This window comes from Physeter macrocephalus, chromosome 19 (assembly GCF_002837175.3).
Source record: "Physeter macrocephalus isolate SW-GA chromosome 19, ASM283717v5, whole genome shotgun sequence".
Taxonomy (NCBI): domain Eukaryota; kingdom Metazoa; phylum Chordata; class Mammalia; order Artiodactyla; family Physeteridae; genus Physeter; species Physeter macrocephalus.
The window spans coordinates 24,523,325-24,542,954 of NC_041232.1; the positions used below are offsets into that span (position 1 = coordinate 24,523,325).

Consider the following 19,630-nt stretch of genomic DNA (forward strand, 5'->3'; position numbering starts at 1 on the left):
GCCCGGAGGGCAGGGTGGCCCAGCCTGTGGTCACTCATCCATTCATCAATGAATTGTTGAGTTCCAGGTGACCCCGAGGCTTTTTAGGTGTTATTCTGGAAAAATACAGTGCTCAAGCTCTTGAGTGCGGATGGAGACGCGGCCTGTGAGGGCAAACGTGGGAGGGTCAGGCGGGAGACAGAGGTGGCCCCGCAGGGCCTCCTGAGCGGGGGGCGACGGGTAGAGACGCCGGGGGGTGCGGGGGAGCCATGCAGACGCAGATGGAAGGGCGTCCAGGCAGAGGAGCCGTGCGTGTGAGGCCTGAGCGTGAACAGCCAGGAGGCTGGTGCAGCTCCCAGGAAACGTGCCAGGGAGCTTCAGACCCAAATGTCCGGGGCACCGAGAGGCCGCAGGAGTGACGGAGCGGAGGCCGTCGCGGGGGGTGTGGGCGTGGTGAACTGAGAGCCCTCGTCCTGCTGACGGGGTAGCCGCTGCGCACGCGGACTGGAGCTGCCCCCTCGTTGATTGAGAAAAGCTGGAGGTGGGTTTTGTGCAAAATCTCCTGATTTTTAGATGTGTCACTAGTTATCCTGTCTAGGCCACGTGTGAGAGGTGTATCCGTGGCCTGGGCCAGTCCGATGTCCGCAGACCAGCAGCCTGAACCGCACGTGCTCAGGGACCGTCGGGTCTTGTGAAAACGCTGATGTAGGTTCCTCAGGTCTGGGTGGTTCCCTGCTCCCAGGGCCCAGGCACTGCTGGCCGCAGACCTCTCTCTGAATAGACCCTGGAGTCAGGCACGTTGTCTGTCAAAGTCAGGTCAAGCTTGTGTTCGCGCCCCGTGAAAGTGGCCGGGCCGCTTGTTACAGATTTGCGGGGCGAGTTAGGGTCAGTCTGATCCCAAACGTGTGCTCAGTAGCAGGTGGAGATGGGACCTCGGTTGGGGGTCTGAAGGGAGGGAGTGGGACAGATGGCCCTCCAGGAAGTAAGATGCAGAGGAGACTGGTGAGACTGCCTCTTGGGAGAGCAGTTCCAGGGACGCAGGAAACAAGACTTGTTCTACAGTGAGCCGCAGGCAGACCGAGAGCCAGAAGAAGGGCAGGTGTTCTGTCTGCAGGCGTGGCAGCTCTGGGGTCACTGGAGGTGGGCTGTGGTCCTGGGGGTCACAGAGCAGAGTGCCTGCTGGTGACAGTGAACACAGGAAAGGCACCGTTGTGGGGTCCCTTCCCTCCTGGCCTCGCCATGCGGGCCTCGCAGATGAGGGTCTGGGGACTTGCCCAAGGTCCCCTGGGGGCAGAGTCCGGACTTGAGCTCTGCCCTCCTGTGCAAAGCTCAGGCTGGTGGTCACGGCCCGGTGGACCCTTTACCCGCCCAGGACTAAATCCAGTTTCCTCTGCGACATGGGTGGGTCTGTTGGGTAGTGAGAGTGGGCAAAGGGGCAAAACACTCGGCAGGAAGCTGTGTTTGCACCGGTCGGTGGGAGAGGGAGGAGAAGGGGCAGCTCGGTCTAGGAAGCTGGAAAACTGGGGTCACAGAGCATCTGTGATTACAGATCTGCCACCACTCAGTGGCAACACCAGACTTAGACACGGCCAGTGGGTGTCTTCACGGAAGCAAATCATATCTACTCATCGCCAGGAAAGGTCGATTTGAAAATGGTTTAAAATTAGCTGTGCTAAAAAGGAACGTTTTCACGAATGTTAAAAAAAGCAACAAGGCAGTTATCACAGGTAGATGCCAGATCCGTGGGGCTTTTGGAGAATTAATGAAAACAACACGAACGCCTTTACCTCCCTGACGTTGAGCCCGCGCCTTCCTGGGCTCCCGGGCGGGCTCTCTCCTCCGAGCCCGCGTTGCCTCTCCCTGCCCGTCTCCCCTCCCACCCAGCTTCCGCCTCAGGGGTCTGCCCTTGGACCCCTGCCTCCCCGAGTGAGTCAAACAAGGGTCGGGAGGGACTGGACCGAGCCCCCCGGCCTGTGTGATACGCCCCCGGTAATGCATTTGTGTGGAATGACCTCCGATGAGAGAAGCATACAATTCGCAGCTTGGGGAGGCCGTTGCTGAGGTCTGAGAGCACATGGCTCGTGGCTCCTCCCCAGGGGCCGGCTGAACAAGTGTGTGCATGAGGTAGTCACTTCCACAGGGGAGAGCAGCTTGGAGAAATGCAGGCGCGCTCCCCCTGGGTGCCGGAAAGCCCAGCGCATGCAGCTTTAGTCAGTAACCCTGACTCCCAGCCGCAGGGACCAAAGGTGCACAGGAGGAGGCCGGCGGGCGCTAGAACCTCGCTCATCTCTAAGGACCGACCCGCAGCGGGCGCCGGGGACGGAGGAACAGAGGCTCCTGCTGCCTGGATGCTCTGGTGGGCTGCTCCAGGCAGGATCCGGGGCGGGGGGCAGGCGGGTATCACCCCGGGTTTCTTGTTGAAGCGGCAGTAACCGCAGTGGCTGCCTTATTATGAGTGGAACTGATAGGTAGGAAGGGAAGTCCGAACAGGCAGGATCAGGGGCTGCCCCCTGGCTCCCTCATGGGCTCCTTGACGGCAGCCGGGGCCTGGACGTCTGTCCTGGGACTGTGCCAGGACAGGTGCACCTGCGAAGGCCGGACCACAGGGGCCCCTTCACCTTCCCATCAGTCAGGGAGCCTGCGGCCGGGGGCCTGGCAGCCACAGGGAAGGAACTGTTCCCTGAGACAGAGTCACAGCCCGTGGTCTGCAGGCTGACTTTGGCCGGTGGATGTGTTTCAGTTAGCCCTTTTGTCAACATTTAATTTTTTTACATTTATTTTATTGAACAAAATAACATTTTACAGCGTTGTGTTAATTTCTGCTACACAGCAAAGTGATTCACATTCTTTTTCATATTCTTTTCCATTACGGTTTATCACAGGATATTAAATATAGTTCCCTGTGCTCTACAGTAGGACCTTGTTGTTTATCCATTCTAGATATAATAGTTTGCATCCGCTAACCCCAACCTCCCACCCCATCCCTCCCCCACCCCCTCCCCCTTGGCAAGCACAAGTCTGTTCTCTAGGTCTCTGTTTCTGTTTCATAGATAAGTTCATTTGTATAATATTTTAGAGTCCACATATAAGTGATATCACATGGTATTTGTCTTTCTCTGTTTGACTTGTCCTGGCCGTTATAAACAGTGCTGCAATGAACACTGGGATGCACGTATCTTTTCGAATTATAGTCTCCTCCAGATATATGCCCAGGAGTGGGATTGCTGGGTCGTATGGTAGTTCTATTTGTAGTTTCTTCAGGACCCTCCATACTGTTCTCCATAGTGGCTGCACCAATTTACATTCCCACCAACAGTGTACGAGGGTTCCTTTTCCTCCACGCCGTCTCCAGCTTTGTTATTTGTAGACTTTTAAAAATGATGGCTCTTTTGCCATTTGTAACATTTGAAAACTCAGAGATATTATGTAAAATTTTGGATTTCTGGTTTTCTTAAAAAGAAGAAGAAGAAGAAGAAGAAGAAGCAGAAGATCTGGCCGCACAGAGCTTCCACTCCTGACGGAGCAGCCCTGCTCCCTGCAGGCGGGGGTGTGCACTGCAGTTCTCCACAGTCCCCACCTCTCCCTATCACCTCCCTCACACTAGGGGCCATTCATCATCATGTTCTCATTATTCTGCTTTTAGGGAGACACTAAAATGCTTCTTGTTCTTTTCTCCGGTGGGAAAGTGACATATACACTAAGAGGGACTGTTGGAAAAGAAAGGAAGATAAAGATGTCTCTTTTTGGAAGAATAGTTTCACGTGTTTAGTATGTACGCACGCTCCCGGCTGGCTCCTGAATTTATATAAGCTGCCTCTCTGGAGGCACTGGCGTTTGTGGTCTCTGAGTCAGAGGAGTCCATGTCCTGGAGCAAACTCCAGGCTCTTCTGGGCATTTCTCAATCTAGCCGCTGGTGGGAAAGGAAGGGCACAGCTGGGGCACACCACGCCTTCCTGAGGCTGGAGCTGCAGTGCGGGGCTGGGAAGGAAGTGGTGTCCCGCCTTCATAGGAGCCCCTCCTCTGTCTCTCAGGGCCCATGTCCAGTCTGGGCTGATGGTTAGAGGACCCACCGGTGGCTGCCAGGGAGGGGCGCAGGAGCCTAATTACAAGGCAGCCCTGGGGCTGGTGAAATGCCCCCTCTCTGAGCTGTATTTGTGGTCCTGGTGGGCATAGCGCAGACAGGCCGGGCCAGCAGTTAGTCTGGTGCTGGCGGAGGGCTTGATTCACCATCGGGAAGCAGGTTCTTTCCTCCAGGGTCTCCAAGAGTGCATGTCACTTAGGCAGCTTCTGATGAGCACCTACTGTGTGTGGCTCTGTCCCCGTCACTGCGGTGTGGCCAGCAGCGGCCCCACTCTGCTTCCCGGTCAGCTAGGCACTCGGTCCCTCCCCCAACACACCGCATGACCTTGAGCAAGGGCCCGCTCTGAGCGCTGGCTTCCCTGCCTGTGCCGTGGGTGAGGACCCCCTCCTCGTGGAGCGGTGGGGGGGCGGGTCAGACACCTCCCAGCCCAAGTACTGAGCTCTGGGCACCCAGCCCCAGGCAGTCAGGCAGTCGGCCGCGGTCAGGCCGCGGTGATGTCAGCGCGAGCACCCGCCTGGGGGGTCCTGGTAGGAGATGGGAGGGGACGGCGGTGAGGCCCCGTGCCCACGCTCTCGCGCGAGCCTCAGGCGGCTTTCCTGGCCTTGTCTTTGTAGCCTCCCGCCGGGCAGCTCCTGCAGCCCGTGGCCCTGGCCTCCCCAGGTGACCACGGGCCAGAGCAGGTGTCTTCCTGCTGTGATTAATTAATGCCTGGGTCGCGCCATCATCTCTGTGGCATCTCTGTTCCCCTCTCCCCTTTGTGAACACTGCCCTGAATTAAATTCCAAGTCTTTGAGAGGCTAAAGCGCTTACTGTTTTCCTAGCCGGCCCCAGACCGGAACACAAGCTGCGTGGCTGAGGGCAGACGGTGAGGCACCCCCTGGGGCCTGGTCTGGGTAACAAGGGGGTGAAGGGGCTCCGTCCTCGCCCCGCAGACTCCTCTGGTGAGGTAACTAGCCTGAGGCAGGCAAGTCACTGACGTCTTTTGAAAGACATAGCAGCCAAGTCTTCGTGCATCCCGCGGGGAGAAATCCCACCCGACGCACCACTGCAGGGCTGTGGGTACCAGACCAGGCGCCGACGGTCTGGTCAGATGAACTTTGGACAGAAGCTCATCTCTGCCTGTCCTCGGGGCTGTGGGCTTGTTTCCACCACTGGAATGTGAGATTCACCTGCAGTCTGGACTCAGAGCAGCGGGTGTGGCCCAGGGACTGTCACCACACCCCCGCTGCCCAGGGCTGAAGGAAGGCGCGGGGCTCAGCCTCCCGGGGCGAGGGCAAGCATCACCTGGATCCCAGCAGAAGGGGAGACCCGGGGCAGGACGGAGCCGGCCTGGCGAAGAGCTGGGGGTTGGGTGGCAGAAGCAGAGGGGTCGGAACATAGGGTCCGGGAGCAGCGAGGGGCTGAGAGCATCCGCGCCCGGGCTGACCCAGCGAGTGGGCTGCATGCTCTCAGATGTGTCCCCCCCTCGTCCTTCACTCTGCTGGGCCGCAGGGTCCCTTGCCAGCTGGTTCCCTGCCCAGCCCAGCCAGTGAGAGCCAGGCACGGAGTGACACGCCTCTGCTCTCGTTCAGGTGCTCCTGGCGCGTGCTGCCCGTGTCACCTCCGAGGCCCCTGCTCCTGCTGTACCCCCCGCCGCCGACCTCAGCTCACGGGACGGGCCTGTTGTGTTTCCAGCTCTGCTCACGTCGCCCCTTCGCATATCGTCCTTCCCACCCTACGAGGGCAGAGGCTCTTGCTGTGGCTGTTCTCTGGGGACCCTCACCATCATCTCCCTTCTCAGGGTTTCCCCCACTTTTACACCTACTTCCTGTGTTCAGTCCCCTCTGCTGAATCTTTGCAGAGGTGTGGACCCTCCTGACGGAGTGACTAAGGTGGTGAGGCCGAGCTGCAGGCGGGGCTGATCACTCGGGGGCCTTGGAGACCCTGGGGAGGGTGTGGATTTCGTTCTAGGTGCAGGGGTGCCCAGGAGGCGGGTAAGCTGGGAGCCCTGTGTGCTGAGTGGCGACTTGGCTGAAATGGGGGGCAGTGGGGGGGCCAGGGGGTGGAGGAGGTTACGGCAGAGGCCCTGGAAACGGGAGAAAGAGGATGTGCGGCCACGTGTCAGCGGAGGAACCAGCTGGACTGGGTGGGGGCGGCTCCGAGGGGAGAGGGAGGGGCCCGGGTGACTCTCAGGTCTGGGCCCCCTCCCCGTCCCCCACCGAGCGCCCCCACCGCGGCCTCTGTGTCCATCACAGCCTGGCCAGTCTCACAACCAGCATCCTTATTTCTTCACTCACCTATTTATCCGTTAATGCCTTTGCTCATGACCTGCTTTCCCCCTGCAGTGCAAGCCCCAGGCCGGGCACACAGTGGGTGCTTAATGCATGCTTGCTGCAGACGGGGGCCCAGGCCTTCTGCGGTCAGCACCGTCTTGCCAGCTGTGCGGTGTCCAGCAGTCAACGTTTCCTCATCGTGCTGACCAGGATGCCCCCAGGCTGCTCTGCGGGTTCGGTGCCTGCATGCAGCAGGCGCCCAATAAAGGCAGCTCCGTTCTTTCCCTCTTAACCATCCGCTCTTCTGTGGACGCTCCACTCCCTGAGACAGGCACTCTGATCCTTGGTTCATCTCCAGAGCATCTGGACTTTGCCAGTCCTCTGTTAGATGCTGGGGATCCCGACACGAGCAAGACAGACAACTCTTGTCTCCACGGCCCTCACCGCTCAGAGCGCATGCTGCTTCCAGTCCAGGAGACCCTCTCCTGTCCCCTCTGTCCACTTCCTGCCGTGTGTCGGGGCCTGTGTGAAGCCCACACCCCCTCCCATCCAACTTCACAAGGCACAGGCTGTTTGCAGGTTACAGTGGAGCCGTGTTTAACACAGGATGCAAGTTCACTTAATACACTGACAACCCAGTGGGCTGAACGTGTGTTAAAAAGTTATAAAGCTCTTACATAAAAAGAGAGGGAAGTAAACCCTTCAGGCAATCAGGGTCTCTCAGATTGTCCCACCACCAACACACACGCCATTCTGCTCTGTAGATCTGACAGCTGTTTTAAACCAGAAAGGTCTGAAGACCCCGACTTCTGCAGGCAAGTCCCTCCTGGGCCCTCCTTTGGTCCTGCCTCAGTGCTGTTCAGACCACTGCACCGAAGAATGGTGTACGAGGTTACCTGCACAGACTGTGGGTTCTCCAGTTTGCGGGGGATCTTAGGGGTTTCAAGGGTCCTTTTGATCGCCTCTCGTTTTTACCTTATGGCCTCACTTTATAATTCAAGTGCCATGGAAAATACGACCTTGCGATCCAGCTTGCCTTATGTTCTGTATAACCATTTCAAGACGGGCTGGCCAGGATGTTAGCGAGGGAGGGGCCATATCTCATTTCTTAAGTGTTCCCTGTCGCGCCTGGCTTGAGGCTGGCTTTGGTGGGGTTTGGGGAAAGTTGTGGTGAAGAGTTGGTTGATGGTGAGATTGGTTGATGGTGGAATTGGTTGATAATAGGGTTGGTTGATGGTGGAATTGGTTGATAATAGGGTTGGTTGATGGTGGGGTGGGAAGGCATATGGTACAGGGTTGGGTAGGTGTGGGTCTGAGGCTAGGGCTGGACTCCCATTTATCAGAAGCTCTAGGCCGAGTGTGTGTGCAGAAAACAGGGAAAGATTTCAGCTCGTGTGGCTGGCCAGGTACAGCCCTCAACGCCTGGAAGCTTCTACATTGTGCAGTGAACTCTCACGTGAGCCTACCGGAAGCTCCCTACAGCTGTGAGTGGAGGAGGTAAACTTTTCTTATCTCTCTAAGAGGCATGCAAACAGTGATGTAGATTAAATACATCTTTTATGGTGAATCAGTGGGGGAGTCAGGGGAGTAGACTTGGGGGCTGTTTCTACCCTAAAACCTTCAGCAAATACCTGTGGAAAACCATCATTCTCAGTAGTACCCTGCTGTTCTCAGAGCTGTGGTTGATGAGACAGTGGGAGTTTCAGGAACGTGGTCTCTGTCCTTTAAGAGCTCACCATCTCTCTGGGAGTAAGAAGACTCTCCCGTGAAATGGGACAGTAGTATCAGAGCGGGACACATCCCACCGGGGGGATGTGAGATGTTTGGGCAGTACAGCGGTGAACGGGGATATGGCAAGAGCTGAGACTTCGGGGGGGCAAGGACTTATGCGGAGAACTTGGGCTCAGGGCCAGACGAGGAACGGGACGTCCCAGTGGCAATGGGGTGCAGGTGTCTCGGGGGCCAGGCTGGCTCTTGGATACTGACATGTTGCTGTCCTTCATTTGCTGTCATTTCCATTGATTGTTTAAGTTAATTTCAATCAGGTGAGTGCTGGAGAGGTGGACCTTAGTTTCCAGGAAGAGTTACGTGATGCCCATAAACTCTGGTGACCGATACTTCCCTACACCCCTAGGCAGAGAGCACTGCAGTGGGGGGACAGGACTTTTCAACTGTCTTGTGAGACAGCAAAGAAAGGTGACATAGCTGGTATAATGTTAGTGATTCCTCACCTGGTTTTAGTTCTCCGTTTCTGAAAAGTATCGCTTGAAGTAACGGCACTTCCAAAGAGGTACTCTCTTCCCCTCCTCCAAAGAGTTTGAGAAATGCCAAGATTAACATAGCTCTCTCTATCTATATATTTACCTGAAGGAGTCTCAGAGCCTTAAGTTGCTTGTATTCACCAAAAGTCTTTAAAGGCAGATAGAGAGAGCAGCTTTTCCAAAACTTACCTAAAAGCAGAAACATCATTTCACAGAAGAGCAGTGACAGCATCGCTCAGGAATTAGTGTTAAGCAATACAGTGCAGGAAAGTGGCTCTAGGAATATATTTCCATTTGCCTTCCTCAGATATGTGATGGCCCAGAACACCGCTCGGCCTTTCTATCTGCAGATGGAGAACTTTAGGGTCCAGATCTTGGGGTGTCGCCGAGAAGCCTGCTGCAGGAACGTACTGGCGGCCCCTCCTGTCTAGGAAGCTTGTTTTCCTGCACAGACAGGGGTTACTCACGAGGGCCCTCCCGCCCCCACGTCCAGGGCTGCTGGGTCCAGGCTTCTGCCTCCCCTGCCAGGGATTCAGCCAGGGACTGAAAGTGTTTCTTGACCCCTCATTAAGTTATCAGTTCTCGGAAACCGACCGGTTGGCTCCCAGATTGTCCCCTGTGATCCACTTACGTTTCCTGGTGGGGCCTCCTGGGCCCCGCGTCCTGGACAACAGCCCTTTTCCGTGCCTCAGAGTTGCCTCCTTTTGTTCCCAGTTAAGTCCGGTGAACAGGGAAGCAGGCAGTTTAGCTGGAGGCCAAGGTCCCCAGGTGTCCTGGCCAAGGCTGGAGGGACCTTGACGTCTGGCGCTGGACACAAATGCAGAGCGAGCCCCAGGCTCGGTCTTTGATGCTGACGGAGGAGCAGGAAGCTTCCGGCAGCGACCTCTGAGGGATGCGGCTCTCCTAGGCGTGTGCCTTAGGGAGCACGGAGTTTCTTGGATCCCAGGGTCAAATGTATGTGACCTCGAGAGGCCAGCTCCTGGAGTTTTGGGCTGTGCTGTTAGGTGAGCTGTGGTTTCTGTCACCGTCCTTTGTGGCTTTGCATCCACTTGACTTAACGCGTATATTGATACCAGCAGAGTCTTAACATTGCTCCGAGCACTGCACATATGAAAATTCATTCCTAGGTCGTCAGCTGGGACCTGCACCGGGGCCTACGGGTCAGGCTCTTAAGAGAACCCTCCATGCCGGGCGCAGAGGCACGGGGCAGGCGGGCCGCCTGTGCGGGGAGCAGTGGGGGAAGGGAGGGATGCGGTAGCAGCGCAGGGGCTGGGCGGGTGGAAGGATCTGAGTGGTGGCTGGAGCCATCTGGAGCGTCTGAAATGCGCAGAACCAAGGCCCGCCGACAAAGGACCGGCCCTCTGGGGGGCCCCACCAGGGCATCAGGGGGAGAGGCCGGCGCTGGCGGTCCCCGCCAACCCCGGACGGTCCCGTGGCCGCCTCGTGCTCAGCTGTGCATTAGCCCTGGGGCCCTTTCCGGCCCGAAGCCCCCCGATCAGGCTCGGGCCGCATTAACCCCAGGCCCAGGCCCCCTCGAGGGCGTGGGCCCCGCGGCCGCTGACGGCCTCCGCTCTGCTTCCCGCACAGCTCACGCGCGGACACCAGATGGCGCTCTCGTCCGTCAGCTACATCGGCTGCTCGCTGTCCGTGCTCTGCCTGAGCATCACGCTGGTCACCTTCGCCGTGCTCTCGTGAGTCACCCTCTGCCCTCCCCCGGACCCCAGGCGGTTGGGCGGCTTTGTGCAAATGTCAGTGCCAGCCCTGCCCACTTCAATTTCCCTTCTGGCACTTGTACTCGGGAGGCGGCAAATGCCGGCCCCTATTTAAGAGTCTGCACACGGTGTGTGACAGCTGGACGGCTGTTCCTCGATTACCTTTTGTTTTGAAATCTGGGCCGCAGGGAGGGGGCGGCGCTGGGAAAGAGAGAGGGGAGAGGAGGTGCCGTGGAATTGGAGGGCACCCGGCTTCAGCTAACCTGGGAGGCTCTGGGAAGGTCCCCAGCCCACAAGGCTTTCTGTCCTCTGGCCGGGGGAGAGCCAGAACTGAGGACCCCCCCCCCCCAATGATATCAAAACAGCCAGAGCTTTGTGGGGCTGGGCTGCAGGAGGCCCCGGGGGTGGGAACGCTGGAGGGCCCGTGCCTCCCTGCCGGCTGAAGCCACGTCTGGTCGGAGATTGAGGGCACCCCTGCAGCCCCCCAAGTGGAGGCCGGCAGCTCAGTCCATCCGTGGCCCTTTCTGAACTGGGCCAGAAAAATAAGATGAGAGCCGTGAGTCTGGGCGGAGAGCTGACTGAGGGCTGCTTGCACGCTCCCCTCGAGCTGCTGCTTGCACGCTCCCCTCGAGCTGCTGGGCCTCAGAGGAGGGCGTTTTCCCCACACCTGGACGGGCCCGCTCTCCGGGGATGCTCGGGAGGTTATCTGCCCCTCTTCCTCCACTCCTGGGGTTCCTCCTGGGGGTTCCCAGGTTTGGTTGGTCGGGGGGCTGCGGCAGGCAACATCATTAGGGGAGGCTGTCAGCTTCCCCGGTTCCCCCATCCCCACTGCTGCCCGCGGGGGACCCGGGCGCCCTGGGGGGTGGGGGGCAGGGGTGCACCCTGGACACAGGAGCTTCTGGAGGGATCCGAGCCAGGTGAGAGGAGACCGGCGCGGGTTTGGAGGGCCCCCAGCGTCACGCTCAGGACGTTCCTCGTTCCTCAGCTATTTGCTCAGCAAGCCAACCCCACCCACGCGTAGTCAGCTCTGAGGACGCAGCTGCGCCCAAGACAGATACAAACACACCTGGCTGGGGGGTGGGGGCAGACAAGGAGTGAGGATGCAAAGGCTGGAGACACATCTTCACGGCCGTCCGAGCCCTGAGAGCAGTTCAGAGAGGAAGTGGGGCTCCTTCAGGCTCGGGAGGTTCTCTCTAAGGGGAGACCTGGGAAGGGACTTCACTGCAGAGGAACGGCTGGTGCAAAGGCCCCGAAGCGGGAGCGGGCTGGGGGTCTTGGCGAACCCCCAAGCAAAGTGGGTCTGTGAGCAGGGAAAGGGAAGAGCTGAGTCAGGCAAGGATCAGGCCCTGCGGGGCTGTGGAGGAGCTGGGTCGTTTCCGAGAGTAATAGGGAGCCATTGAGGGTTCACAGCCTGGAGTGGCAGCGTCTGGGCAGGCTTATCAAGCCCTCTTTGGTGGCCTCGCCCCTGCCTCTCTGCCTCCAGCTCGGTCAGCACTATCCGGAACCAGCGCTACCACATCCACGCCAACCTGTCCTGTGCCATCCTGGTGGCCCAGGTCCTGTTGCTTTTCAGCTTCCACTTCGAGCCGGGCACGGTGAGTGGCCCCCCTGGTCCTGCTGGGTCCACAGCGGGCCTCCCTCCCATCCCCTCCTCCCCCGAATGTCACCAGGGGTGGCACCTTCTCCCACGGGCTTCAGTTCAGAATTCAGGCCACCGGATGGCCAGGCTATGTTTCCTCTGGGAGAGACAGGGAAGATGACAGGTGTGAGCGGCTTCCCTGCTCAGCATCAGTCTCGGTAATGGCGACACTTACGGCCCTGACTGCGTGCTGGGCGCCGTGCTGCGGGCTTACATAGATGCACTCAGGTAATCCTCGTAACAAGCCCACGAGGTGGTGCCGTCGTAACCCGCCTGCTATAGATGCCAGGCTGAGGCACGAGGGAGTCACAGCCACTTACCCAGGGCGGCCTGGTAAGCACTGACCAGGCCCTGACCTCGTGCGGTCTTGCTGCAGACACTGCCTTCTATCGCTGCCCTGACCATACACACGGCCGCATCCCCTCTGCCTGCCAAGGGCCAGCGCTCTCTGCAGAGGGCCTGTGAAGACCCAGACCCACCTTTTCTCTGCCCTTCGTATCAGGCTGGGGGTTCTCCGGGGACCTAGGAAGTCTTAGATCTCACAGAAAGAGAAATGCTGAGACCAGATTGACCCAGGCTTGGGTGATGTGGGTTATAAACCTGGCAGAAGGGAAGAAGCAGCAGAGGTATGCCTGCTCTACACCAGGATGGAAGGGGAACCAAGCAGTGTAAGTCAGTGGTCCTGGGGCGCGATCACGATTGGCTAATGGAAGATGAACTCTTTAGCCCACGAAGTGAGGGTCAGCAGAGCATCTTGTCCTCACTGCCCAGCAGGGTCCTCAGCCCACCTGCCTGTCCTGGGGCTGCTGCCTAAGGAGAGATCTGCCCTCCTCTGCTCACAGGTTTAGGGGTTCAGCCAAGCATCTAAGAAGTTCCTGGCTGTGCCGTGGACAGATGAGGCCTGCACCAGCCTCATTCTCTCCTACTGGATGCTTTTCAAGCTCCACTGTGGACCACCACACGGGGTTTTCTTAAAATACAGATTTGGGCTCAGCAGGACCTGGAATTGCTATTTCCATCAGGTTTTCAGGTGATGCCGAGGCTGCCTGTCCAAGCCACGCTGTGCGGAGTGAGCCCCCCTGCGTGATGGCAGCAGGAGGGGAAGCGGCCCAGGCGTCCATCATCCAGATGGTGACCCCAGGGGCCGGGGGACTCTCCTATGTGTCTAAAACCCTAGGCAGGGCTCTGAGTGATCCGTCCATTGGATCACCTCTGTGGCAGACAGGACAGGTGACTGCGGTGGCCAGTCTCTGTGTGGGGAGGGGCCGTTCCCACATGAAAGGGGCAGCTGGTCCTAGAAGACGCAGGGCCACCGGTGCTGGGACTACAAAACTAACAGATGTGTCCCATATTTGTATCTAACTTTAACAGAGCCTGATGACCAGAAGCACAGCATTTCAGTAACTTGTTCCTTTTTTTTTTTTTTTTTCCTGAGAATCAACTGATCAGGGGGTCTTGGGAGGACAGGACATGGAGCCCCCATAGAGATGGTTGTTCTTGGTTTTCATACTTGTTCTCTTCCCCAGGCTCCTGGTTCCCTGGCCCTTGTATCCCAGCTTAGGGATGGGTGGTGGTGGGCTGACAGAGAGCATGGGTCGGGGGGGGGTCTCTGATTGGGGCTCCGGGGTGAATCTGAGCCCACATGGCTGAGCTTGGAGTTGTGGCCAAGACACTAGGTGCAAGAGGGACCAGCAGACCGTTGCCGCCTTGAACAGGGGAGAAGAGCACGCAGTGCTGAGCAGGCCCCTGCCCTTGCCTGCTTGTCACAGAGAAGGCAGGTGGGCCTTCTGGATATCAGTGCCCCGAGCAGCCAGAAGGAACAGGCATTACAGGTAGTTTGTGCACCTCTGTTCATTACACCTGCTGAGAGTAAAGTCCAGTGAAGCGGCCGTGTCACTCAGGCCTTTCGGCTCCAGGTAGGTAACCAACACCTTGAAATAGAGAACTGAAAATTCCGGAGTCTAGAGGTTTCAGCCACGTCACAGGCTGCTCTCTCTCTGCCCCTCAACTCCCTTCCCCTCCATGCGCTCCACTCTGCAGGCCTTTCTTCCGGGCCGGGGTGGCTTCCACAGCTCCGGGCTCCGGTCCTTGGGTCCTTGGGTCCGAAGGAAGGAGGGAAACCTGCTCACCGGCACCTCCGCCCACCCCGGAACCCACGCCCGGCATCCCGGCCAGTCACGTGCCCACCCCTGAGCCAATCCTGCTGCAGGGATGGGGATGTTTACACTGATTGGCCGGACCGAGTCCCTGCCCGCTCATGAACCGATCAGTGTACCTGGGAGGGGGTGTGGTGCAGTGATTGGCTACTGCCTGAGTCACGTGCCCCACTCAAATCACTCAGCTGGGAAAGGCAAGACGTGACTCCCCAGGAAGAACGGGAGGCCACGTGACCAGAAGGCTCCCCCGGAAAATGGGTGCAGGGAGGCTGGGACAACAGCAACCGCCCACTGCTCACGCCCCGAGAGAGCTTATCCTCTGTGCCGTTGCTTTGATCCTAGACCCCGTGCCAGGTGCTGGCCATACTCCTGCACTACCTCTTCCTGAGCGCCTTTGCGTGGATGCTGGTGGAAGGGTTGCATCTCTACAGCATGGTGATCAAGGTCTTTGGATCAGAGGACAGCAAGCACCGTTACTACTATGGGATAGGATGGGGTAGGTGGGGATGGGATGGGGCAGGTGGGGCAGAGGTGGGTTGTGATTTCATCTTCATGTGAAGCACCTCTAAGAGGCCAGGTGCTCTTAGGGTTGAACTTCCCCACACTCTTTTTCAAAAAAGTCCCTTTCCATGGGGAGTGCTTTGGATTTCTCTGTTCTAATGGTTGGCTTCCCTCCTACCTGGGAAAAATCCCAGAGGCACTGCTCTGGAGCCGGTGCGGGGACAGTGGCCTGCTTCTCTTGGATTGACACCCCGGCTTTAATGCAGGGCACCAGGCAAGGGAGGTGGTCTCTAATCGCACAGTGTATGGGTGCCCTGGGGCGAGGGCAGTCAGGGCCCTGTTTTCTCAGCCAGTCACGCCTGGGACGGACCCTGTACATTATGGGTTGTAGTTGGAGGGAGGAAAGGAATTCTGATCTCTCGGTCGCTCTTAACCTGGAATAGAGTTTCTGACCCGTGGTGCTGGGGAGAATGAGAAATGCAGGCAGCCTGCCCCAGGGAGATATTGTGGCTCTGGACTGGGTCCCGGGGGAGGGAGCCTGTCTTGTTGGCCACAGCTGCCTGGAGTGGAGCAGGTTGTAGCCCAGGTGTCCCAGCGTGTCAGTTTTACCCAGACTTAGTAGGTTTTCTGGAATAAATTTTTCTTAATTTGCTGCATGCCCTTAAGAAAGTTTATAGAGACTTTAAGTGGTTGTGTTTTTTTAAAGCTAACTTTCACCACTTATGGTGGTCCTTCATCCTGGGAGTCACCTCCCCATTGACTTGACTTTGTTTAACTTCCTTCTTGCCCATCCCGAGGAGGAGCCCCAGAGCACAGGAGACCTGCTTCCTGCCAGAGTAATTGACACCTGGCATTCTTGTATCTGCTATAAAGCATTAATCCAGCATAAGGGACCTGCCGCTTGTTTCTAGTTTTCTTGCGATAGATTTAATTTTCACAGTCCTCGTGGTGCAGGGAGCAGACGAACATTTTACTTTGTGCTTTGAGCTGGCTAACGTAGTTTATTTGGGGGACGTAGTGGAGGTAAATTATGTGCCCCTCCTGGCTTTCCTGCGGAGCCTAGAGAGGCTCACCGGGGCAACGTGGAGAGAGGAGACACAGCAGCCGCCTCCCAGCTGGTGTGGCCTCGCAGGGAACTCTCGGTACTCGCTAGTGATGTCCTGTGTCCCCCCTGCGGGCAGACTCGCTGTTCCCGCCGTGCTCCCCCTCACCTGGATGCCTTTGCTCTGGCTGGGCTCTCAGCAGGAATGTCCTCTCCTCTCCATTTTCTTCTTGGTGAGCCCAACTCAAGCATGACCTTCTCCTTCCATCCTGCCATGACTCCTTGACAGAGGAGGGTTGCTTCTGCCTCTGACTTCTGACTTCATTGAGTAAAAGGGTTTACAGGACAAGTGACCAACCACCTGTAACGGCTAGTTTCTTTATGGAAACGGTCAGATAGTTTAGACATATGTGCGCACATACACACGCGCACGCCCCCTAGCCACAGCAAGGACAGTTGAAATGAATTAAAAGTGTGGAGGTTGTCTCTGCAGTGACAGGAGTCAGGTATGTTGGTTCAAGATGGAGGTGTGGGTCATAATCCAGTCCAGCCCTGAAGGATCTCTCCTTTGGTCTGCACAGTGGTGGAGAAAAAAAATGAATGATTTGCCAATACTTAAAAGTGGAGAGATTTTGCATAAAATTATAGAGTTCTTTTGAGAGGTGAGGTGATCTGGGAACGCTGAGCTTCCGTTCCTGCTTGACAGCATTGGCCGCGACTGTCTGGTTTCTGATGGCAGCGTCTTCCCTGTGGGTGTCTGAGTGTACAGCCTCTGTCAGACGCTCCCAGCAAATGGAGCGCTGGGCTGGGTTCCAGCAAGGTTCTGTCTCCGCGTCAGCATCCCCTTAACTCATTTCCTCACGGCTCTGAGCTGCGTCCTTCCTTCTGATTGGGTTCGACTTGGCTGTGGGCCTAAGGACAGACAGTCTGCAGGCGGCTGGCCTCTCTCTACCTGCAGTGATGAATTCCGAGGGAGCCGGAGGCTGACCCAGGGCCCGGGGGGGGGTCACCCTGCAGGGAGGGTCCCCCAGAGAGAGGCCACTTCCCTGGAGACTTTCACCGTGCTCTTACCCTGACCTTCAAATGGTATCATTTTTTGAAACTCAAGGGCTGTGTTTTTGGCTGAGTTGGGATTGGGGGGGTCAGGTTTAACAACATACCTGAAGTTTAGCTGCATGTCAGGTCCTATGCTTGAACTTGAAAGGTGAGTGTAATGTAATTTTTGTCCTCAAGGAGTCCATGTGGGAACTGGGAGAGCAGGTGAGCGATGAAACAGTTGAGCCTTTACACGTTGGTGCAGCAGACGTGAACCTCTGACCACAAACAGCAGACGTGAATCTCTGACCACAAACTCAGAAGCGGAAGAAATAATCATAAACTCAGAAGCGAAAGAAATGCAACTGGCTTTATTTTTCTCTGTTACGACGTCATTTCTTTTGTGCGCGCCCACTCATCTGAGGGTGAAAACGTCATCAGAGTTCATTCTGGACCCCGCCTTTCTCTGAAGCTGCGCTGGTGTCCCAGGGAGGTGACGCGGTGCCGAGACCCTGGGACGTGCATCGGTCAGGGCAGGCTAGGTTATGCTGCCATAACAAGCAGCCTCCAACTCACGTGGGTTGAAAACAGTAGCATTTATCTCCCGTTTACACCGCGTGTCCTCAGCGGGCCCGTAGCAGTGGGAAGGGCTGTGCTCGGGGCAGTCCCTCCGGAGCCCGGGGTGATGGAGAAGTTGCTGCCTGGAGCCACTGCTGGATGCTGTGAGAGAGAAGACGACCCGGGTGGATGTCACCCGGGAAATCAGTACTTAGCCGAAAGAGGCCTGGGTCAATTCTGTTCACAACTCACTGCCCAGGAGGAGCCGACAGCTCGACAGCGCCAGGGTGCAGAAGTGCGAGCCTCCCTGTGCCCAGAGCGAGGCATCCAGGACGGGGCACAGTGACCTCTGCCGGAGGGCGGGCCACTTCTCTCCCAGCATTGTTGTCTCTCTGCCCAAACATCCCCACCCCTGGGTTGGGTCTCATATTATCCCTCCTCTCGGGGCTTCGCTCTGTGGGTCTGGGTTCATATTTCACAGCGATGCTCCTTATGGCTGCCCCTCACCTCGCCCCTCCCTCCTTCCCTGGATCTTAGAGGGCAGCAGCCAGGGGAGCACCAGGTGTGCTCCCTCTGAAAGGCCACCACACTCCAAAGAGAGCACCTCTTGAGCCCACAAACTCAGCGTCCATAGGACAGGACCAGAGGAACCCCAAAGTGCGGAAGCAGGTCGAGTGTCTGCGTGGGTTATGGGGGTGTGAATTTCGGATGATAGCACCAGTGGAAGAGGCATCGGAGTTGGTTCACAAGAGTGGAGATTATTACACAGAGATGGGCTTCATACATCAGCGCATCCTTCGTCACATCCGTGGCCGCAGCGCGTGTGATCCTCACCGCAGCGTGATGGGACGTGCTGTCGTCTCCATCTCCAGAGTGCGAACGTGGCAGCCCAGAGAGGTTCAGCCGGGTCCCTGCGGCTGCACAGCTGGTCCAGGGGCCCTGGGAATAGAGCCAGGGGTCGTGTGGCTCCGAAGCCCGGGCTCTTCCCGCTCGCTGACTCCTCCATCCCGCTCGCGCGTTCCTCTTCCTGCCGCCTGTGAACTTATCCTTCTTATAACATCGCCCTCACGCAGTCCCTGTGGCTCCTGCAGCGCGTCTCAGAGAAAGCCGAGGGTAGGGCCCACCTTCTTCTCAGACCCTTCCGGTCACTGCCCTGTGGCCTGTCCTCTGAGTGTCAGTGTTGCTTTGGGGATCGTAGGAGAAACGTGTTAGTTGTGCAGGCAGGAAAAGAATCTTCAACTTCTCCGTTTAACTTCAGGCGGCAAAGAGATGCCAGCCCCTGACTTGGGCCCCTGCCGTGGCCACGATCGGGGCAGGGAAATGTGGTGACTCAAAGTGAAGCCTCAACCACTGAGTTTGAAAATCCGTCCTTCCAGGCACCTTGGGTTCTTACTGCACCTCCCAGAGCACCCCCGGACGGGGCCCTGGGGACTCTGCAGGGTCCCGTGTGCACCTGCTGGGCTGCCCTGTGGACCCGGGGCTCACACAGCACCCACTCCTCCCGCGCCCCAAGGCTTGGGCTTCCTCGCGAAGAGGGATGGGGGGGACTCTTGGAGCTCGATGTCCCCAGGGCCCCTCACAGTCTCAGGGCCCACGCAATCCTCCCAAGAGGGCCGGGCAGCGGGGTTCCCTGCAACGTCTGAGGAAACCGAGGCCCTAGGTGAGTGGGCGGCAGGGTGCGGGCCGGACCCTTGGCGGCCCCCTTGTCTCCCGTGACTCTGAGTCCATCAGGGCAGGAGGGCCGCAGCCAGAGGCTCCCACACCCAGAAAATGGCTCTGGCTGCGATGAGGTCACGCACGCGGGTGGGAAACCCGGGTGTGACAGCGGGCCGGCAGTGAGAGGTGCGTCCCCGCCCGGCCCCTGGCCTGTCCGCCTCTCCCCAGAGGCTGCTTGCTGGTCTCCTCTGAGGGCCCGGCGACTGTCTTGTCCAGATGTCCCGTGATGTAGTCAGACTATTTTGACATCAAGGCAAAGTGTTTCAGAGCCAGGACCACTCTCCAGAGACTCGTTTTCAAGGACATCACTTAACACACATCCTCAGAAGGGCCAGTGTGGAGCTGACCAAGCCACCAGCGGTGGCAGGAGGGCTGAGGCCTTGAGGCGCCCAGGCCTGGAGCCGGGAGCAGGCTTCCCTCTGGGTCCTGGAGCAGATCTCCCATGGGCTGGGCAGGCTCGGCCAGAGGGGCCCGAAGAGCCGCCTGTTCTCATGTATCTTCCCCTGCCCCCTTTTATCCTAGCAGTCTGCAAAACGCAGTGTCCTGGTCAGGAGCCCTTTCTCCTGACCACCCTCTGGAGTGGGGGGTCAGTGGGTGGAAAGGGACCCTTTGCTGTCTCTTCTCCCCCCTCCCTTCCCTGCAGGGGAGCAAAGGGAGAGACTGTGCTCAGGGAGCTGAGCAGACAGAGGCCGTGGGCA

The 19,630-nt window shown here is 57.9% G+C and overlaps 1 protein-coding gene across 2 annotated transcripts in view; it reads left to right on the forward strand.

The window, feature by feature from the left end:
- ADGRD1 (adhesion G protein-coupled receptor D1) overlaps nucleotides 1-19,630 on the forward strand; it is a 142,235-nt gene that overhangs the window by 99,612 nt on the left and 22,993 nt on the right. For both annotated transcript variants that reach the window (XM_055080627.1, XM_028480274.2), the window contains exons 16-18: nucleotides 10,161-10,264; nucleotides 11,769-11,880; nucleotides 14,423-14,576. In XM_055080627.1, the coding sequence (XP_054936602.1) occupies nucleotides 10,161-10,264; nucleotides 11,769-11,880; nucleotides 14,423-14,576 (370 nt within the window). The remainder of the gene's footprint in view (nucleotides 1-10,160; nucleotides 10,265-11,768; nucleotides 11,881-14,422; nucleotides 14,577-19,630) is intronic.